This window comes from Micromesistius poutassou (assembly GCF_964030765.1).
Source record: "Micromesistius poutassou genome assembly, chromosome: 1".
In the NCBI taxonomy this organism is placed as follows: domain Eukaryota; kingdom Metazoa; phylum Chordata; class Actinopteri; order Gadiformes; family Gadidae; genus Micromesistius; species Micromesistius poutassou.
This window is the reverse complement of record NC_140271.1, coordinates 12,848,294-12,871,419: the sequence shown is the minus strand read 5'-3', so window position 1 is coordinate 12,871,419 and position 23,126 is coordinate 12,848,294. Positions and strand designations below refer to the sequence as shown.

At 43.4% G+C, this 23,126-nt stretch overlaps 2 protein-coding genes and 1 pseudogene across 4 annotated transcripts; 2 read left to right on the top strand and 1 right to left on the bottom strand.

Annotated features, from left to right (window-relative positions):
• Positions 1-107: 107 nt before the first annotated feature.
• pick1 (protein interacting with prkca 1) lies at positions 108-10,430 on the bottom strand. 2 transcript variants are annotated; one of them, XM_084488338.1, is made up of 14 exons: positions 10,301-10,340; positions 9,721-9,820; positions 9,182-9,243; positions 7,735-7,846; positions 7,291-7,419; positions 5,662-5,728; positions 5,230-5,319; positions 4,632-4,685; positions 4,321-4,383; positions 3,977-4,110; positions 3,422-3,514; positions 3,170-3,220; positions 2,830-2,974; positions 108-2,623 (listed from the first exon to the last, which is right to left on the bottom strand). In XM_084488338.1, exons 3-14 carry the CDS (start codon positions 9,220-9,222, stop codon positions 2,328-2,330), a joined length of 1,275 nt encoding a protein of 424 aa, XP_084344464.1. In that variant the 5' UTR covers positions 9,223-9,243; positions 9,721-9,820; positions 10,301-10,340; the 3' UTR covers positions 108-2,327. The 2 variants fall into 2 exon arrangements, with proteins under 2 accessions (XP_084344464.1, XP_084344463.1); XM_084488337.1 differs by lacking the exon at positions 9,721-9,820 and having other exon boundaries at positions 10,301-10,430.
• Positions 10,431-11,565: 1,135 nt separating this feature from the next.
• LOC311393560 (galectin-2 pseudogene) lies at positions 11,566-12,614 on the top strand (annotated as a pseudogene). Its single transcript has 3 exons — positions 11,566-11,642; positions 11,961-12,132; positions 12,456-12,614. The product of its transcript is annotated as a galectin-2 pseudogene (transcript).
• A 3,263-nt stretch (positions 12,615-15,877) lies between these two features.
• Positions 15,878-22,225, top strand: LOC311393394 (high-affinity choline transporter 1-like; the record flags this gene model as incomplete). The annotated part of the gene is made up of 8 exons (XM_084488769.1): positions 15,878-16,061; positions 17,108-17,263; positions 17,571-17,719; positions 17,933-18,082; positions 20,369-20,375; positions 20,561-20,742; positions 21,046-21,252; positions 22,088-22,225. 8 exons carry the CDS (start codon positions 15,878-15,880, stop codon positions 22,223-22,225), a joined length of 1,173 nt encoding a protein of 390 aa, XP_084344895.1.
• Between the last annotated feature and the right edge of the window lie 901 nt (positions 22,226-23,126).

Here is a 23,126-nt window from a genome sequence, read left to right as displayed (position 1 = left end):
ACTCGTTAGACCAAGATAAAAATAAGAAGCTCTACATATTATGAATTTTAAAATCGATAATGTATCGAGCGCAGGGAGAAATATATTTTATTCATATTGTCTGATGTCCCTCACACACACTCAAACAGAAGCAAACGCTGTGTGATGGAAGCCACAATGAAATAAATCAAACCAACCATATTAAGCAACAATATTACAATAAACATTAAATAATATTTCAGATACACAAACAGTATTTCAAGCTGTCCGAGATAAAAATGATAGATCACAAGTTTAATTAGTTCTGGTGAATATTTAGGCTTGGAATGCTTAATAACTTCATAACATCAAAGATCAAGGATGCTTTAGTTTGGTCATAATGCCTCAATGACTTCCCTTCAGAAATACAATATATAACATAAAGTGTAGTTTTAAGTTTTAAAATTGACTTTGAAAAGGCAAAAGAGACTTATACATTTTTAGTGCACTCAATCATAGAGAAGAATATGAAAACAGCAGTAGCATTGTGTGTTTGTAACAAACCTGCAAATTAATTAATCTTTAGTGTTTATGTCTGTCCTTCTAGCCATTTTTTTATTAATTTCTAATAGATATGTGTGATGGAAAAATCCACATGTTTGACCTATTGTTTGATAAGTTTGTCTGTTCTTGTATAACTTGTATTGTCCTCAGTTTCAGCCTTGTTTGTCTTGCTCACATCATCAACTGTCTATTGATCGTTGTGCTTGGGTGAAAACGTTGCAAAGATAGGCATCTGGAATTTGAGTTTGTTTGTCGTAAAACAGAAGACCACTGTTTTCCTAGGTGTTGGGACAAAAGGATCGTAAGGAGAAGAATTTGCCCTTTGGCCTTCTCCTCTCTTCTTTGATAAGCCTTCCATGTGGGGAGGGTCTGAAACTGTATAAAAAACCATGTCAACCTGTATTCTGGACTCACTCTGCTAGAGAGGAGTCTAATGTATGCATGCATTAAAACCTAGGACATTTGCTTTCCAATGTATTGTGTGCTTTTTGCAGTGGGAATCTCACCTGGCCTAGACGCAATCTCTGTTAAAGGGGAATTGCCACAACATATGTTTAGTCATTTTTCTCAGTTATCAGTTGTTTAGAACTTTTAATAATTTCCGATTGCCATTCATAAAGGCTTGAGCATTGGCTGAAATATAAAAGCACTAATTGCCTTTTAGAGCGGAGGGTCAATTAACCCTAATGCATGATCTGTATTTACTTCATGTTACAACAACCTACACAGAAAGTCAGAAGAGAAGGCACACAACATTCAAACAGTCCTGCTGGATGCTCCATAGACGATAAGTCTAAAGTCACCGGGATACCTCCCATTCCTGCACTCATTACAAAGCGCACAGGGCTAGTTGAGCACAGGGCTAGGAGCTAGGAGTACAGGGCTAGTGGAGCACAGGGCTAGGAGCTAGGAGTACAGGGCTAGTGGAGCACAGGGCTAGGAGCTAGGAGTACAGGGCTAGTGGAGCACAGGGCTAGGAGCTAGGAGCACAGGACTAGGAGCTAGGAGCACAGGGCTAGTGGAGCACAGGGCTAGGAGCTAGGAGTACAGGGCTAGGAGCTAGGAGCTAGGAGCACAGGGCTAGGAGCTAGGAGCCCAGGGCTAGGAGCTAGGAGCACAGGGCTAGGAGCTAGGAGCACAGGACTAGTGGAGCACAGGACTAGGAGCCCAGGGCTAGCGGAGTACAGGGCTAGCAGTAGCAAGGAGCTAGCGGAGCAGGAAAGAACAGAGGCTTTAATTTGTGGTTGAGATGAACATGCCTCAAGTTATCAAATATTACAGTAATTGAATCCAGTGTAACTATCAATATTCCTCTGTTCTCTGAATCGTAAATGGGAATAACAAACAAATGAATAATAAACTAGAACACTCTGTAACTGTGAACATTCCAGTGTAACTATGAACCTTCAAGTGTAATGTTCCATTGTAACCTAAACAATTCCAGTGTAACTAAGAAAATTCCAGTGCAACAGAACATTCCAGTGCAACTATATGAATATTCCAGTGTAATATTCCAGTGTTACTGAGAACATTCCACTGTAATATTCTGGTGTAACTAAGAATATTTCATTGTAACTAAGGATATTTCAGTGTAACTAAAACATTCCAGTGTAATATTCCAGTGTAACCATTGGCGGTACAGCAGGACTTCCCAGCAGACCACTGTCATGGGCGTGGTCTGATCAGGTGACCTACTCGGCACACGGGGGGGGGGGGGGGAGAGGTTCTTTGCCATATGCAGTGCAGGAAGATCTCAAGAAGAGGAACAGCAAGAGGTGGGACAGATCACGTGACCCCCATGACCCTCACTCGTCATCAATCAGCTTCTCGGCGCCGTTCTCTGCCTGCCTGCCCGCTCCTCCTCCTACTCCTCCTCCTCCTCTGCCCTGCTCCTTGTCCTTGGACGCCGCATCCTCCTCCTCCTCCTCATCGTCCTCCTGGTCGTCGTAGGCCTGCGCCTGGCCGCCGTAGTTGATCATGGTGCGGGAGAGGTCCACCTCGATGGGGAAGACATCCGCCTCCTTCAGCACGGCGTAGCACTCGTCGTAGTAGCGCGACATGCCCGACACGAAGCGCTGCAGCTGGAACACGATGTCCTGGACTGGAGAGGAGAGGGGGAGGAGGGGGATGAGAGAGGAGGGAGGAGAGGAGAGGGAGGAGGGAGGGAGGAGAGTGGAGGAGAGAGAGGAGAAGAGGGGATGAGAGGAAATGCTCAATGCACAACTCTTCACACTAGTATATCTTACATTGAGAAGATAGAGAGAGGGAGACAGAGAGAGAGAGCGAGAGAGAGACATAGAGGTGTACCGTGTTTCTGGTCCAGCAGCTCGATCTTCTCCAGGACGTCCTTCCTCATCTTGGCAAAGCGCGCCCGGGCCTCCTGGCGGCACCGCAGGACCAGACGGTACTCGTAGTTACCGGTACACACCCGGTACATGGGCTCTCCCATGGCCTGCATGCGCGCACGCACACACACACACACACACACACACACACACACACACACACACACACACACACACACACACACACACACACACACACACACACACACACACACACACACACACACACACACACACGATTTGTAATGCATCTCATTGGTGTTGCTTGTTGTAAAAGTGTTGTGGTGTAATCAGAAACTCACGATGCTGGTGTACTCCTCATCGTCCATCTCCTTCACCTTCAGGCAGTAGGACTGAAGCAGGAGGAACAGAGACAGTGGTCATGTGATCATCCTGGCAGAACATCAGCACAACATCTTCCCATCCGAGCAGCCTGACTCCCGAGCTAAGACCAGCATTACAGGTCCACTGATGAGTCATGACGACCATAGATACAGCCAGGCCGGTCTGACCAGGGCTCGGAAGGGGTTCCTGTGGTAAAACAAAGTACTTGCCAGGTATTCAAACTTGACGTCCAGATACTTGCGGATGGTGAGCTTGGTGTCTGGGATGGCTTTGTGAAGGTACGTGTTCAGGTCATGGAGCATCTGTGGAGACAGAAGGTGGGCCGTGTTGTACAGAGATACACCGGTCTGAGACATACCCCCTACACTGGAGGGCAGGACCAGGTTAATGGTTTCCCAATGACAAAATTTGTTGTTCATTTTCACAGAATACACTTTACAGTAGAAAAGGGATTTACATTAGTAATAACAATTCATTAATCCCCAAGGGGAAATAAAGATACAGTTCACTGTTTACAGTATGCTGTCCATATTTGGTTGGATTAATATAGTATTACAAAAAGTGAGAAAACTGCACCAAGCTATATAGCCAACACCAGTATTTGTGGATTGCAATCCATTATTAGCTATTTAGCTAGCTAATTAACCAGCCGGTATTATCTAATCAGCTAGCCATGAGTTATCCATGTTAGGTAATAATGACGTTTAGGGTGGTGTGCTGGATGCTATGTTGCACAACGTTACGACCATTCCGATGTTACTCACCGGCTTGATGGTCTTCAGCAGCTGGATGCCGAACTTCTCGATGTTGCGATGGGCGTCTGCGAATTTCACGAAGGCCTCGCTGGCCGCCGCCTGGGGCTCCCGCACGCCGATGACAGAGAACACGTCCCCGAACGCTGTCAACGGTCACCATGGTTACTAATCAGTCACCTCACCTCACGTGCACACAGACATCGTAGAGCTGCAACCCTGTGCGATTCGTCAGCAAATATTCTAAAACGCAACTGGAAGTCACATGAGGTTTCTGATCTAAATTTACTATAGAAAATAATTAAACAGTACATTTCTGTTGATTTATAGAGCTAATGGTATGTTCTGGAGCTCACCTCTGTGGGTCTGAGAAAGCTCAAAGAACGCTCTGAGGAGCCGCTTGGTGTGCTCCATCATGCCTGAAAACAAACAAAAACCGGTATAACGCGGTTTAAAAAACAGGTTAACCCCTAACACATCATCCAGGATGGCATCTGTATTTACTTGGGAACAGTTCCAGTAATGGTAGCATTCTGAGAGTATATCACTCAAGAGTATGTCAATTAACAAAGTCCTTCAAAATCCATTAGACTGCTTGAGTCAGTCTTTGTGAATCAATTGGTCTCTTCACATCATAAATACGATAATTAAAGGTTATAAAGCAAACCTTTATAAAGCTCTGCGGTTTTCTCCAACTCCTCCAGCCTCTTGACCAGTCCGTCTGCATCACACATCATAACAAAAAGACATCATCCTCAGTGTGTCATAACACAGATGGTAAATGGACTGCATTTATACAGCGCTTTTCTAACCAGTGGCCACTGAAAGCGCTTACATCCACTTACATCCACGCACCCATTCACACACGGATGGCGCTGACAGCCGTGCAAGGCGACAGCCAGCGCGTCGAGAGCAGTGCCAGGAGCCGGGGATCGAACTAGCAACCTTCCAGTTGCTAGTTCGATCCCCGTCTCCTCCTAGCTGAGTGTCGAGGTGTCCCTGAGCAAGACACCTCAACCTTACATTCACCCATTCATTCACACATTCACACACCGACGGCGGAGTCAACCATACAAGGCGACAGCTCGCCAGCTCGTCTGGAGCAGTCAGGGTGAGGCGTCTTGCTCAGGGACACCTCGACACTCAGCTAGGAGGAGTCAGGGATCGAACTAGCAACCTTCCGGTGACCAGCCAACCCGTATGCCTCCTGAGTCACATGCCGCCCCTAGACCGGTTCAGACCAGCCGGTCCACGCGGGGTCTCACCGTTGCAGAGGATGGCTCGGCTGAGGCCCAGAGCGTCGGCCGTGCCGGAGCTCATGTTCTCCACCAGGCGGTGCTTCACCTTCTTCAGCACTGGAGCGCACACACACACACACACACACACACACACACACACACACACACACACACACACACACACACACACACACACACACACACACACACACACACACACACACACACACACACACACAGCACCATTAGCCATGGGAGGGCCTATCATCCAACTAGCAATTCAACCATACTACTAGTGTTATTACAACTCTGCAATGGCAGGATACAACATTTTTTATCTCTGTCTCTTTCAAACTACACTTTATAACTAGTGACGTGTCCGATTAGTGTTGTCTAATGATACCGACACAGTATTCTCCGTGGGTGGTCGTCTCTGTGCAGGTGTCCCAGAGCCCTCACCTATGTCCAGGGACTTGCCCTGCTTGGGGTCGGCCTGCAGCTTGTTGTAGTGGATCACCGCTTCTTCCTAACACACACACACACACACACACACACACACACACACACACACACACACACACACACACACACACACACACACACACACACACACACACACACACACACACACGTTAGGCTGCACCCGTTTCAAGTTGAAAACCATTGCTATTCAATTATTCATTAGTTATTTCACTAATGTTTTATTTACGTTATTATTTTTTTTGGTTTAAGAAACCAAAATAAATTCATTAAAACTAGTAATAAATTGTGAAATATCTCTGCAGTTTTACAGTTTTTTCTAATATCTGAGGGAGTTTTGTTTACAGCACACGTTTGAAGGAGAACTCTTATAGTATAACTTTGTGTGACTCCTCCCCTTAAAATGTCAACCAATACCACCAATGAACAGGGCTGATGCATGATGGGATGGAAAATCACTAAATGTGTTCCAATTCTGATATTAGGTGTATCAGAAGAAACGATATAACCCAGCCCCAGAGAGTAGCTATGGGGAGAATGATTCTGCACTCTAATGCAAATGCTCCTGTTGTCTTGTACTGCTGCAGAATAAAACCTTCTATACTATTTTTGGAGTGGTCTAGTTCTTCTTGCTAATTAGCGTGCTGTGGACTCATGAACTCCATAACGAAAAAATGCAGGCACTGGGGTAGTTTCCCCACGGTGTAGAGAGCCACAACAGAGAGACCCATTGTGGAGCCATGGTGCGTATGATTTAGCAGTAAGCCTTTAATGCCACACATCATCCCTGGTCCCTCACCCCCGGGCTCCGGGCCCCATCCAGCATCCTGGCTCCACAATGGGTCCTAAAGACAACACAGGCACTCTGGGCGGTGACGTAAGGCCACACCAGGCGCTCACCGATGTCCTGATCCTTGTTCTGTGGCTGAGCTAGGGTTAGGGTTCTACTAGTCAGGTCTGAATGAGTTTGACCCACTGGCTCTCTGGGTGGATTCAGAGCCCTGCAGACCCACACGAGGCAGTGAGAATACTGAGCGCTCGACGCTGTGGGATGGATATATCTATCTAACTGTGAGTAACTTAAGCTTTGCCATGTCCTTTGCTGTATTGATTTGTGAATTTATGGATGATTTGAAAAGCAACCATTTGTTTTTTTTGCAATGTTCAAATCATAATGTAATGTTACATATGGAAGGAAAAATAAAGTAACAAAAATATGGAAATCCTTTAAGTAGGTAATAAAAACACAACATAAACAATGAACAGTAGATCCAAATCCACAGTTTCTGGTTAGAATTCAGGAATGTAACTTCACGGTGGTCAACTGTTAGAGGGGTTTGTCTCTGAACCGTAAAGTTCTGGGTTTGATCCTGAATGTCCTCCAGCTCCCTGCAAGCTTTCTTGAGCACGATGCCGACCAAATCCCAACCTAGTCCCTAATGACCTGCATACATCACTTTGGATAAAAGTGTCTGACAAGTGACTAAACCGCTGAACAGCGAGAACCAATAGGAACAGGGAACACAGTGAAGGAGTCAGGGGAAAACATTCCGTTACGCTGCAGTCATTCCCAGGCCAGTGATTGGCTGGGGGCTGCAGGCTGCGTACCTGTACAGCCTGGATCATCTTGGCCACCTCCACCTTGGTCTTCCCCTTCACTGCTTTGCCGTTGACCCCGGTGATCTCATCGCCCGCCGCCAGCGTGCCCTCTAGGGCCGCGGGCGTGTTATCGAACACCTGCCAACCACAGAGTACCTTTACTTTGAAATGATCCCAACCAATCGAGTTACCCAGTGCACCTTTCACAATAAGAAGGTACTGAAATAATGTGTTTTTATAATGTTTCAACACATACACATGTATGTATGTATGTATGTATGTATGCATGTGTGTGTATGTGTGTGTGTGTGTGTGTGTGTGTGTGTGTGTGTGTGTGTGTGTGTGTGTGTGTGTAAATGTCTTTGATTGTGTGCGTGTGCGTGTCCATGTTTTTGTGTGCGAGCGTGCGTGTGTGCGTTCCGGCGCGTGCGTGCGTGCGTGTGTGTGTGTGACCTGTACGATGTAGAGGCAGGGACAGTGCTGCGCTCCCCCCCCGATGCTGATGCCGATGAGGTTCTGCCCGTCTTTCTTCAGAGTCACCGTGCCGGGGACGGTGGGTATACCCCTGTAGGGGGAGGGGCAAACATGTCAATCAATAGAAGACCATATTGTAACCATTTAACTCATTAACTCTTATCTTAGAACTGTTATAAGCTAGATATAAGGAATAGATATAAGAAAAAATATACTTTATATATATATCTATAGAACATCACTGTATCTCCGTCTCCAACTGCCAGAAACATTGGTGTGGTACTAGACAACCAGTTATGTTGCACCGCCAACATCACCGCAGTGGCCCAATCCTGCAGATTTGCACAACATCCGCAGGATACAGCCCTTCCTCACAAGGGAAGCAGCTCAGCTTCTAGTGCAAGCGCTGGTCATCTCCCTGGAATACTGCAACTCACTCCTAGCTGGACTCCCGGTCTCTGCTATTAAACCTTTGCAGCGTATCCAGAACACGGCAGCACGCCTCGTGTTCAACCTACCTAAATTCTCGCATGTGACTCCCCTCTTCCGCCACCTCCACTGGCTCCCTGTAGTAGCCTGCATCAGATTCAAGATGATGGTACTGGCATACAAGGCAGTCGATGGAACTGCCCCTGCCTACCTCCAAGCCTTGGTCAAACCACACACCCCAGCTCAATCCCTCCGCTCAACTACCTCACCTGGATGTCTGGTACTGCCATCACTAAGAACAACCAAAGGTCGATCAGCTAAATCACACACTCTTCTCTATCTTGGGACCACAGTGATGGAACGAGCTCCCTGCTGATGTCAGGACTGCAGAGTCGCTCACCAGCTTCCACAAACGACTCAAAACCCACCTGTTCAGAGTTCACCTAGACTCTACATAGCCATTCAGTCCTTTATTTGTCTGTTGCACGTCCTGGCACTTGATGAACGCACTTAATACAGGTTGTACTCATATTCATTGTACTTAATTGTGTAGCATGTACTTAATTGCGTTGTGCATGCATGTTGTGTAGCATGTACTTAGTTGTGTAGCATCTGCAGTAGCTAGCCATCACTGCTGTATACGGGGAATGGGGTTAGCCTGGTGATTGTTAGTACTTGCACTTGGTTATATGAACATCTTTACTGTACTGACGGCGATATATTGTTTCACTTCTTATGACAAATGTACTTATTGTAAGTCGCTTTGGATAAAAGCGTCTGCTAAATGCCCTAAATGTAAATGTATATATATATATATATATATATATAGTAGTAGGTAGGTAAATAGAGGGATGATAGATATAGATAGTTTATTCATAATATTGCTCATTCATGTTGATTGTGTGATATATTTTAGATATAATTAATACATTAGAAAAGTCCTCTTCTAAACTTTTAAATCCATTTTTCACTATTAAGGGTATAAACAGTGACTTACAACTTGTCTTCTTCGAGGTCATAGTCCATGTCAGTGAACATTCCACTACTGCCTCATCCAACCTTTCAGACCAAACACAGGAACATTATTAACGTTATTGGAAATCTCAAAGCAGTCCCAGACATAATCACACATTTGGAACATTGGTTACTTTCTATAATGTTTCAAAACAAAAAGACACTTGGTGATGATATTAACTATAACAATAATAATGACACCCTCAATTTATGTAGCACGTTTTTTAAAGCAGTGCTTTACAAGAAAAGTGATTCAACTAAATACAGAATACAGATAAGAGAAATATGCAAATAAAGACAGAAAAAATAAAAAACTTAAATTGACTCACAGATTGAGGCCAACAGGCCCAATTGTAATGAATTGTTAATTGTTGCTGCCAAGGGCAGCAATAATTATGCCACAAAATGCTAGTCTATGAACAACAACAACAATTTGGTTTTATCAATTTTTACATTATTATTTATTCTTTATTTGGACTGCCTGGCATTGTAACTGCTGATTTCCCCATGCAGAAAACACACCTTTTTTAATGGAATGGACAGCTAGATATCAACATGATCTATCGCAGATGTCTATGATGTACAACATCTGTGGTCTGTGCTGCAGGACCGAGCAGCAGAGCTAGAACGAACACACACACACACACACACACACACACACACACACACACACACACACACACACACACACACACACACACACACACACACACACACACACACACACACACACACACACACACACACACACACACACACACACACACACACACACACACACACACACACACACACACACACACACACACACACACACACACACACACACACACACACACACACACACACACACACAGCTAGCAGCAGAGCTAAAGGACCCAGCAGGTGCAGACAGCTGGTGGATCATCACTGCCGAACGGCTCACAGTGCACAGTAGACTGCATGAGAATGAAACAGCCTCGACCGATGGGTCGACAATTGTCTTAATGACACCGGACAGCATTAGATGACTGGTGGATTATTAAAGGTGTAAAGGTGACGTCTCCTATGAGAGGAACGCTACGCCTCTCTGCAGGTCCTCTGAGTGTTAAAGATAGTTTACCTTTAAATACAACCAGGCTTCGCTCCAGTTATCCTTGGTACGACAGCCAAATAGGCATCGAAGCTTCAGTATGTAACGAAACGTAGCGTTAGTTTTACAAATGTTTGATTTCCTGGATCGTTTGACGTCATAGGTCCTCTCTGTTTACCTTCATACGTCACGTCCGGGATAGTGCGCCTCCTTGATGTTTTACTGCGCTTCTTTGTGGTCGCAACACCGCTCCCTTCTGGCCTTATTTGGTACTTTGTGTCGCAACACCGCCCCCTTCTGGCCTTATTATTATTTTTTAATTCTCTGCATAAATTGTGTTTAACATCCCAGTTTTGGTGCCTGCTGGGGGAGCATTTTGTTGTGGGAATTCCCGGGCCAAGTCAATCATAACTGTCTAAACTGGGTAGAATAAAGAGTCATACCGAACTAATAACAATTATGGTCATATATGTGGGTAATAACGGTACAGTAACATACAACAAACTATAAAACACACTGTCTCAGTAATATTCAGGACAACTATCAATACCTGATACTGAATACCAATTTCTTATGTTATTTCCTTTTACAAATTTACTGGCAGAAAGTGGAAATGCATTGAACTAATGTCTTATACTTATACACCTACCTAACACCTATACTTCCAACCCAGCCAAATCATATTAAAATCATACAGTACATTTAAACAAAATTGTAAATAGGACATATACAAATGTAATACAAACATTTTTTATAAAAATACAATAACACCACACAGAACACTGTGTTGATTAATTGATTTAATCACAGTGGCTGCTTGGTATTTAATGCCATCACTCACCTCTTAGTCAACATGAGTTAATGAACCTCTTTCTTAAATAAATGTTAAATAAAAACAATAGATGCTAAGGTGATTGATTCTTTGAGTTAATCTCTCTCTCTCTCTCTCTCTCTCTCTCTCTCTCTCTCTCTCTCTCTCTCTCTCTCTCTCTCTCTCTCTCTCTCTCTCTCTCTCTCTCTCTCTCTCAGGCCTACAGTATAAAATTAAACTGATGTGTTCTTCTCAAAACATCTGTCTCCTAGAAAACTAAGTCTGTGAGTTTGGCAAAGGAAAGCTAACCACCGCATCCGATCATGGTAGGTTTATTTAATTGTATGTATTGTTCAATGTTTTTTGGTCTGTATTGTACAAAACTTAAGGTAATTAACTTGCTTTAAAACCTTTCATGTTCAATGTAATTTCAAAATACATTTGAAGGTAATTTCATTATAAACCTGGATGTTGTACGCAGGGAATGGAGCTGAATAACATTTGTCTCAGTGCCGGAGATTACCTGACCTTCAAAGGATTGATTCTGCCTGATGCTGAAAGGTAAGAAAACAATCAAAGTTGATAGTACTTTAAAACTCTACATGATGATACATCTAAAAAAGATGTTTAATTTGTGGTGGTTTTGCTGTTGACTGTTTTTGCCTCCTTACTTAGTGTTAACTGGTTTTCATGAAACATTTCATGTTTCAATGGGTTTTTGCAGCTGGTTCTTGTTAAACCATTTTTTGTAAAACATTCTCTAATTGATTCGGTTTCAGTCGTTAGTAGCCTTATTTACACTAAGTGCAGTATGGTAAATTTATACATTCTTATTTTCTCTTTGACTTTCGTGATTGATCAATTGATCGATCGATTCAGGTTCCAGTTTGACCTCGGCAGTAACACCAATGACTTGGCATTCCATTTCAACCCTCGTTTTCATGACGACAATGATGGAGCCGTGCTCATTTGCAACTCCAAGTCTGATGGTTGCTGGGGAGATGAGATGCGGGAAAGTCATAACCCTCTAAAGCAAGGCGAGGAGGTCAAGGTCGGAAATAAAGCTCTCCCCTGCTGTTATTTAGTTAGCATTATCCTATTTTATTGTATTTATTGTAAAAAAAAAAAAACAGTATGTATTACCCTTTATAATAAGTTCATAACTTCTACTGCTTGCATATGTGTGTGTGAGTAACATATGTCTTTGTTTTAAGTCATTAAATGATAGACGATGCAGATGTTTGTAATCAAATCTGCGCACCTTCTTGCCATGAAAGATCTTTTTTGATTCCGTTACTGTTTTTGTAATTTCATTTAAGTTGTCTTTATCTGTTGTTTCTAAAATTTATTGTTGTTGTTTCTCATTTTTCCCAGATTGTGTTGAAGTTTACGGGAGACATGTTTAAGGTGGAACTTCCTGGTGGACAGACAGTGGAGTTTCCAAACCGCGAAGGAGCCAGCATCATCAACTACGTCGGTGTGAAAGGAGACTTGCAGATCTCTTCCTTCAAAATCAAGAACTGTAGCTACTAACTTGAATGGTGACACAAATAGACTGAATTAATTTAACCAACTTCATCATTAAACTCATTGTACGCAAATGCAGTTTTGTGGTGTGTTTGTGTGTTTCTGTTTTTGTGACAGTATTTAACCAATCTGATGAGATTTAAATTTGAACAAAGTATTTAAAACCTTAAAGGTCCCATGACATGCCACCAGGTGTGGTGTGATTAGCCGTTACAAGCCGTTTTGAAAATCTGTCTGTTATGACATCACAGGTGGGCGTGTCCATGTCCAAGATGTGTGCTGGATAGATCAGTCTACCAGCCTACCCAGTGGACTGAAGCAAACGTTGCTCATCTATCCGTCACACATCTAGGTGGACACGCCCACCTTTGATGTCATAACAGACTTTTCAGATTTTCAAAACGGCTTGTAACGGCTAATCCCACACCTGGTGGCATGTCATGGGACCTTTAACCTCAAACGGCTGCTGGGTCCTTGGCTCTATGCCCATTACAAAAAGGGACACCGTGCCTTGAAAGGGTTCAATTATAGGAATTTATTAAATAATCTAAATGTGAAGGTTCAATGAGGTGTGTAGGTTGGTACCATAGGTGATGTTGTATGTTCAGATGGTGTAGTGCTGCGGCCCCAACCTAGTGGTTGGGAACCGGTACCGGGTTGTAAAGAAAGAATAAATAACTTACATATTTTTTGTCCATTTAATTGTTTTGTTTTACGCTGCCTAGAAAAGTAACTCCTCATTCAAAACCAAATCATTGATTAAGTGAGGTTGTTCTGAAAACAATTGGTTTAATCATTTTAAATAGAACGGGCATTGACATTGGCACCTGGTAACCAATCGTATGCCTGCCACAACAATCTCCATGTCTACGCGCGTAGCATGCATTATCGTTTTGATTTTATGTGACTTTTAAGTGAAAAGGCCAGATGGGCGTTCGCCCTGCGTCTCTCGAAGAGCTCCACAAAGAGGAATTCAATACATTGGCAAAAGCAAGGACTTCTTATGCACTGGAAGACAGGTCTCAGAATGCTGAGGACAGCTCTGCTCCCCAATAAAACGATAGTATTGGTTAACCAGATAGTAGTCAATGATTGATGGAATTCCTCATGTGTGTGTCAGAGGGAGACGTAGCCGGGCCTTATCAGTAGGAGCCCTTCATCCTCGACTACCCCAAGGGGGTCAGGGAAAAGGCACAAACCAACAAAGGGCAGTCCCATTACACTATTGGCTTAAATTATAATATCTGAGCTCTATGCCAATCGGACTGCTCTACGGCCTACAAGCGGGGAAGACTCCGAGGCTGAAGGAGAAACACTATCAAAGTCCACCGCTATGGATATAATTAATATATAATATAATATGTTTCAACCTGCAAACGTGAGAAGAGAGAAGGGGCAAACTTACTTACTATGTTGGTATACACACATCCGCTGGCTGGCTGAGGGGACTTATTTCTGGGTGGCTCTATGCTGGCATAAGCCCCACCTTTACAGCACAGATAGTTATAAGACAGCCTGAAGAAGGTTCAGATAGGATCTGGAGGAGAGTACCACAGCAGCAGATGAACCATGGCTCTCAACGTTCCAGGAGTGGTGGTGATGGTCTTCTTCTACCTGATGGTCCTTGGAACCGGTATCTGGGCCTCTTTCAAATCCAAGAGGGAGAGCAAGAAGAGTTCAGCAGACCAGATGCAAGTTCAAATGTTTCTGCAAGTTCAAATGTTGACAGTTTATTTGAAGTCTGGCTCATTCAACTTACCTAAGGATATAAGTGTAGATGGCATCCAGATGTAGTCAACGATGATGGACAAGTGGCAGGTATTTTTCAGACATAAGGGTTGTGCAGCCTATATACGATATACTAATTTATGGCCCCAAAATCCCTATTACACTGCCTCGAAATACTCATTCTTTGTACAACACACCGTTCTGCTCTGAAAGCATCTCCAAATAAAACATATTCCCATGCCAGAGAAGTGAGGAGAGGAGTTTGGACTCACCTGTCATGGTGAACATGCGTGCAGTACACGCAGTACCACTGTAGATCACAGTAGATCACCTATTATTGTGGCCTTGCCATTATTTTTGAGATTGGGAACACAGATTAGCAATTCCTTTGTAGGGAAAACAACATTTTGGAGAGATTTAAGAATACATTTTCCATTGAATTATTTCCCTCTACCTGACCTGCTTCCAATTTGTATTCTCTTGTGTATTCCCAGGTACTGTCATGAGTGTTATTCTGGATGTGTCCTATGCAGTGAGCATCTGGATCTCTGCTGCCGTCATCTACACCCTGCTGGGGGGTCTCTACTCTGTGGCCTACACAGACATCATTCAGCTCATCCTCATGTTCTTCAGTGCAGTAGGTCAAAAAGAAGGGTATCCTGTGGACATGGTGATGCAGGCTGTGATGCCTGGTGTCTCTCTTCTCCCCGACCAACAGGAAGGACCAAACAGACTACATGCAGACACACAGAGAAAACATGTCTATCTATCAATCTCATTCCAATGTATTCATTCCTATTGCCCTACCGTTTAAACGTAATGAATTTGAAGTAGTGCTTATAGCAGTGAAGAGAATATGAAACAGACCTCTGGGCAGGATACCTACCAACCAATATACTACCAACCAGTTGGGGTCTGGAATCCAGCGTTCATGGAAACGCATCAGAGACACCTGTCACCTTGTTACACCACCTGCCACCTGTCACCACGCCATGCTCTCTTCCTCCCTATCAATCATTAGGGATTAAACAACCGGTTTCAAAACCGTTTTTTCTAAACTGTTCTGTAGTCCAGTGAATTTTTGGTGGGTAGCCAATAGCCACACCCTTGTCATGTGTTTTGATCAACTGTGTTTTATTTTTATTTGTTGTTTTATTTCTCAATTTGAACGGCTCTAGTCCTTCTCTATTTGTTTCTTCATAATTGGTTTGGATATATTTATTTGTATCTCTTTTGTTAATCTATTATGCCTACTACATATTGTTTTCCTGCCAGGTCAATAAGAATTTCAATGTACAGAATGACCCTGCGTTTTCTGAACAAATGACAATAAAACACTTTGACTTTGACTTTTGATAGCGAGGCATCCTTGGGTGTTCTGTGTGTTTGGGGTTAGTTCCAGAACCAGCTGGCTGAGGGGACTTATTTTTGGGTGGCTCTATGTGGCATAAGCCCCACCTTTACAGCACAGATAGTTATAAGACAGCCTGAAGAAGGCTCAGATAGGATCTGGAGGAGAGTACCACAGCAGCAGATGAACCATGGCTCTCAACGTTCCAGGAGTGGTGATGATGGTTTTCTTCTACCTGATGGTCCTTGGAACCGGTATCTGGGCCTCTTTCAAATCCAAGAGGGAGAGCAAGAAGACTTCAGCGGACCAGATGGAGATGACCTTGCTGGGCAACCGAGGGATCAACCTGGTGGTGGGCATTTTCACCATGACAGGTGGGTCCACACTCCTCTCCTCACTTCTCTGGCATGGGAATACGTTTTATTTGGAGATGTTTTCAGAGCAGAATGGTGTGTTGTACAAAGAATGAGTATTTCAAGGCAGTGTAATAGGGATTTGGGGGCCATAAATTTGTATATCGTATATAGGCTGCACAACCCTTATGTCTGAAAAATGTGTAAAAAGGCTCTATTCACATAAAAACAGTATATGTAAACATCAAATGACAACATGAAGTGATCTTTGGTGAAATATTTTGTTGATTTATTCTGTGCATCTGTGTGTGTGTTTATACAGGTGGTTAATATGTTGTGCCTGTGTGCTAATCCTGTAGCTACGTGGATCGGCGGAGCCTTCTTCATGGCCTTGGCTGAGGCGACCTACACCCCCTCGATGGGAGTCCAGCAAATTCCACTGGCTTCATTGTCTGTAAGAGACTGAATCTATGATCCATAAGAGCCTTAATGAATTATCTGTAAGAGCCTTAATTAATGATCCATAAGAGCCTTAATTAATTATCTGTAAGAACCATTATTAATTATCTATAGGACTTTTCACTATTCACTATCTGGAATAGCCTTGATTGTAACGTTTTTACGATGAGAATATATTTTTATTGAGCAAGCATCAGAGCTGCCAACTCTCACGGTTTCACCGTGTGACACATGTTTTTGCCTGCTTACACACACGTACCTGTACTACCTGTACAACCTGTACTTTTGAGATGCTTCATTAAATTAGAGTTGCTTACAACGGATGTCGACAAAGTCTTCGCTCCTGGACATAATGTACACTTTACATGCACGTTCTTGCCTTTGACGTCAATGAATTTGAAGTAGTGCTTATATCTCCACCTTGAAAATCCCAACTTTTCATCGGATTGCTCCGGACTCGCCATTTACATTGAACATCATTCAATTCCATTCACATGAAAATCTCAACACAAATTTTGAACTTGATCATTAAATCGCAAAAAAGTTTAAACTTTTCCTCTTTATATATGACTAGCCTCCTTGAATATTTGACTTTGTCTTCTCCAAAGGTGCCTTTGTGTTCACCAAGCCCATGAGGGACAGGAGATTTGTGACCATGCTAGATCCCTTTCACATTAAGTATGGAAAGGGAGTAGCATGCCTCTTCACAATATTGTCCATCATCGTTGAGTACATCTGGATGCCATCTACACTTATGTCCTTAGGTAAGTTGAATGAGCCAGACTTCAAATAAACTGTCAACATTTGAACTTGCAGAAACTGAGTTAATATTCCACAACATATACGTGCAGTGCACACAGTACCCTGATAATAGCCTAGCGTGATAGATCCCCTATTATTGTGCCCTTGCCATTATTTTTGAGATTGGGAACACAGATTAGCAATTCCTTTGTAACACCTTTATAGGGAAAACAACATTTTGGAGTTAAATTATTTAAGAATACATTTTCCATTGAATTATTTCCCTCTAGCTGACCTGCTTCCAATTTGTATTCTCTTGTGTATTCCCAGGTACTGTCATGAGTGTTATTCTGGATGTGTCCTATGCAGTGAGCATCTGGATCTCTGCTGCCGTAGCCATCACCTACACCCTGCTGGGGGGTCTCTACTCTGTGGCCTACACAGACATCATTCAGCTCGTCCTCATGTTCTTCAGTGCAGTAGGTCAAAAAGAGAAACACCTTTTAATTTAAAATTCTACCAATGTCCATACACCCTTTACCCTCACATTGTGAGCCATTATAATACCAGGTGTGAATTTTGGGAATCAACAAAGTTTATTATCTGATTATTAGGATGACAATCCAAAATCCTAGTTTGTTGTATTGTGTGTGTGTGTACAGTGATGATATGTTTTTTGTGTATTTCTGCAGTGGCTGTGTGTTCCCTTTGTGTTGATGAGCCCTGCAGCATCTGGTGTCTCCAACACAACACTTGACCTCAACAGCACCAGTTACCCCCTGTGGCTCGGGACCTGGGAGGAAGACTCCCTTCTGTTGAAGGTTGACACCTTTCTATTCTTGGTAAGCTGCAGGAAGGAGATCCTCCCACTACAATAATCAGTATAACCCTGTCACTCTGGAAGCAAAAGTGGCCTGATATTTTTACCCAAAAGTGGCAAAGATATGTGGCACACATCAGATTTTATTGACAATAGTTTTAACAGCTCAAATCACATTAAATCTGATCTTTTAAATTCCGATTGGGGCCACATTCATATGTGGTCCTGAATCAAATACAAATCTGATTGATGATCTTTTGCAAAGCAACCTCAGTGTGAACAGTCATATTGGAATTCATGCAACTTGGACGTCTCTAGATCGACATTCGTCACAGTTCTGCACTGGCGAATCCCCACACCCCCTTGAGATAACCCCAGATTGAGGGACCCTCAAAGGAGGTTGAGGTTCCCTCAGTTGACAGTTGTTTACACTACAAACAATTTACAGAGAGAATTTTGTTATTATAGAAAAAACTTTTTAAATTTCTTCACTACACATTTGGAAACATAAACATTGGATCTGAGCAATACATCTGAATTAAGCATTAAGGCTAGCAGTGTGATCCAGCCTTAGTGTCAATACATCCCGTCTTTATCGAGAAAAGCTCTGGGACGCCGTTCGGCAGAGTAAAATGCATAACAATGCAATGACACATGAATACATTTTGGTTTACAGAAGAGCCTGAGGGCCCTATTTAGACGGTCTAAAACGCAGACGTGAAGCGCAAAGTCAAAGTAGCTTTGTGGGCGGTTCTATGGTGCTGTTGCTATTATGACAGGACATGGACTGTATTATGTGTTACGTGTTTAGTTTGCGTGTGTTTAAACAGATGGGTGTGCACACACACGCGTGCCAAGCATCACCCGCATTCATTCATTCTTTTAAACACTCACTCGCGGTAAAACGTTTTCTATCAATCCCGAAAAGATATGGGCTTGTAAACGATGTCTGTGTCAAGAAAATATGTGTTTGCTGTACGGTGTTTGCAGATGCATTGATTTAAAAGTAGAACTTACAGATGTATTAGCTGTTACACAAGATTTTAAAACAAGATTTTGTTTTGGGAGGCTGGAATACACTTTGCTCGAGTTTATTATTGTTATTAGTATTATTATTATTTAAATGCATGGCATAGCCTATTCTACTGTGTTCATTCATGCAGCCCCTATGGAAAAAAATGTTTCTACAATCTATGCTATTTCTATGCATATGCTATGTTTCACTCATATGAACAATCGTTGACATCGTAATATTTAAATCAGCCTAATCGTTTGCATGTTTGTGCTGTGTATAGCCTACGTGTGTGTAAGAGTATGTTGCAGTTCCGACCTGCCATGGCACGTCAAAAATAACAACACCAACTGCGCTATCCGCCACTGACTTTAGACTAGGTATTTCCAGGTCAGTTGCGCAATTGTATTGGCGCAATGTTTAGATCAGTAAAATAGCACCAAGTATCATTTGCGCCGGAACACGCCCCTGCTTTTCGCCGACACGCCTCTCCAGGCACAAGTGTAGTGGCGCCTGGTTGCTGTGGGGGAAAATCAGCTTTGCGCTGGTTGCAAACTAGCAACAACACATGCGTCGGTGTAGAAAGTAAATTGCGCTGGGCGCAAGATAGGACCCTGAATGTTTTTGGTACTCCGGTCTTTTCAGCTTAGATGCTGTGTGCATCTGAGCTTGTTGCTCAACGTACATTTGATCATTCGTAACACCAGGACACATAAAAGTCAGTCATGAATGCATGTATGGATGTGTGATAATGTATGTGCAGATCAAAATAAACAAAGAGAAAGTGCTGCCATCAGGCCTGCTGGTGAACAGGAATCAGTTCCTCGCAAGACTCCTTTCACAGAATGAGGAAGGTCTTTATAGGCAGAGCTCACTGGCCCAGGTGTTACTCATGCAGCTGACGATCCCACCACTCAGCATCTGTAAAAGACAACTCAAAAGAAACAGGGACACCTAGTGCCTGGGTGGAGGGATCGTCACAACATGATCCCATCATGACGATGCTCCTATTGTATGATCCGTATATCCTACATTTCTTGAGGCAGATTGTATTTTGTCTTCCAGGCTTTGGGGAATTTAGCGTATCAACCACTTCATCAGAGGGTCTTGTCCGCCAGTTCCTCCCACACGGCAAAATCAGCTGTTTCATAGCTGCTGGAGCTTTCATTGTCCTTGGCATGCCTCCGGCCATAATTGGAGGAGTTGCTGTCACTGCAGGTAACTCTATTTTACACATGGTAGGAACATGCATGCACATGTAGACTATAAGATGAGTTCTGCGTGTGTACCCTGTAGCCTTCCTGTAGGCATCGGTGAGCAAGATGCCTATGCTTCTGAATGACTATATTGTACTGTACTGACTGTATTGTACTTGTATCTGAACTTTGGATAAAAGCATCAAGTAGATATAAATACAATTTTGTAAAAAGGCTCCAGAGGGAATCAAACCCATTACTCTTGAAGGATCCATGCTCTTCCAATCGGCAGCACTGTGGGCTGACTTCCTGTATGTGTGTGCCATCGCTCTGAACTACCTCACTCCACCCTACATCTCCATCATTGGCATCAGCGCAGTGGCAGCCGCTGTGATGTCATCAACTGACTCTGCCTTGCTCTCGGCTGCCTCTACCTTCTCCACCAACATCTACAAGAACATCCTGAGGCCCCAGGTGAGGCCCACCTCACTCGTCTTTGTAGACTTTTTAGGTTAAGGGTTTGGTATGTTTGAGACCAGTGATAAAGGTTGTGTCCATTTCATTTTTCCCAACATAAAATTGTTGAAGAATATTCAGAAAGGACTAAGTGAAAGAGTGGTGTGAAAAATAGCTTAAATATTTCATTGAATGTTGTTTCAATTTAAATGTATCTTGGTTTCTCCATAGAGTTGGTTTTCACCGGAGAAGATGAGAATTTGATGGCACCAGAACGGGATCTGTGAGCTTATGGTAGCTAATGTTCCCCTTTCCTTCTAGGCATCCCAGAGAGAGATGCAGTGGGTGATCCGGGCTGTTGTCCTAGTGATGGGCATCACAGGAACTTCACTCACCTTCTCCGGAATTGGGACGCTGGGGTTTTGGTACATCGGAGCAACGGTGGCCTATGTCTTCATGTTCCCTCAACTGGTCTCTGTGCTTTTCTTGGACAAGGCAAATGGTTACGGGTCACTTATGGGCTTTGTGGTGAGTTTGGTCTTGAAATTGTTGTGTGGATGGCCAAGCTTGGGGATCCCAGCGGTTCTCCACCTCCCAGGAGACTCCTTCGAGGATGGGGTTTACATCCAGCGCTTCCCGGTCAATACTCCGGAATACTCCGGCCAAGGAGCATGCTGTGCTCCTTGGCCTGCATCCCGATCTTCTCCTACCTGACTGCTCTTCTTTTGGACAAAGGCATAATCCCTGAGGCATGGGATGTGCTCAATTTCCTTAAGTTGCCCAGAAAGCTACCAAGTTTGGGGGCTTCCAACAAAGACAAGAAGCGGAGGTTGGAGGAAAAAGACCCTCAACAAGACCCCTCAGAGCTAATGATGAACACTACATGTTAAAGGACATTATGTGGTCATTAGGATCATTAGGAAAGACTGGCCTAATGATCTATCTCACTACCTTCACTTCCTCTCAGACTTCACCTCCACTGTGTCAACAGCCAAATCTGCCTTCTACCGGACCAAAATCAACTCCTCCGCCTCCAACCCCAGGAAACTGTTTTCCATGTTCTCTTCCCTCCTCACCCCTCCCCCTCCCGTCCTTCTTCCCTCACTGCTGTTGACTTTGTTACATACTTTACCCAGAAGGTGAAGGACATTAGCTCCTCTTTTACCCCTGGCACAATCCTCCCTCACCCTATCCCCACCTCTGTTTTTACCCACTTTATCCCTCTCTCCTCCGAAGATGTCAACAGAATAGTTACGTCTAAGCACATCACCACCTGCCCCCTTGACCCCATCCCCTCCTCACTCCTCCAGGCCATCTCGATTGACATTTCTCACCGCCCTTATCAACTCTTCCCTCACTTCAGGCCTTCCAGCGTCCTTCAAGACTGCCGCTCCTTGACACCACCAACATCCAGAACTACAGACTGATATCTCTTCTTTCATTCCTTTCTAAAACACTGGAACATGCCATCTCCAACCAACTGTCCTCCTCAGGAGTGTAGCACCATGCATACAAGAAGTCCTGATGGGCAACTATGCTTCCAGCAGTGGAGGGTCTTTGTTATTCACACGCACACGCACACTCATACTCATACAGAGACAGGCAGGCTCAGACATACAGAGAGACACACAAACTATGTATACATGTTAAAAGAGGGGTCCTCTATGTTCCTGGCAAAATTCAAGTTCCTGCCTGCTTCTTATGCCGAGTTGCGATCGAAATGGCGCATTAGCGCTTAGCTTAGCATTTTTTTTTTAATTTCAGCTGTCAACACACAATTTGTAAACACATGTTCACGAGGGTGGCCGCTATGTCTATACAAGTTTCCTTCTGAAGCTAACTTGGGGATGATGGAATAATGTTTTCAAATTAGCAAATATTTTATGTGCCATAACTATTTTTTACACAATAAATACCAATTCAACCTATTTTAATGAGGCAACTCCATAGTTCATGTATATCTCAATCTGATTTTTAATTGAAGCTATGGTTCTGAACATGCAGATTTTTGACATTTTTTGAGGACATTTTCACTGTACAGCATAATCTATCCCAACGGACATTGTGGTTCCAAGAGAAAAAAAATGTCAGCATGCGAAATAAGGCATGTAGGGGAGAGTCGCCACAATTGTAACATTTTTCACTTTTCACTCTTTTACCCCGAGATTTTTTTACCTACATATGTAATATTTTCAGGCAAACGACCTACATGTGTCTGCTATCATAACCTACTTAAAGTTATTCAATAGAGAAAACAAGTCGTGAGGAATTAAACCAAACATTGACGCTGTCCGATGTTACAATTGAAGCGCATGTGAGTCTCAATTGTAACAGCGTGAGTTACGGTTGTAACACACACCAAGTTACTAGTAACTATGCTAACTGACGAAGAACAGATACAT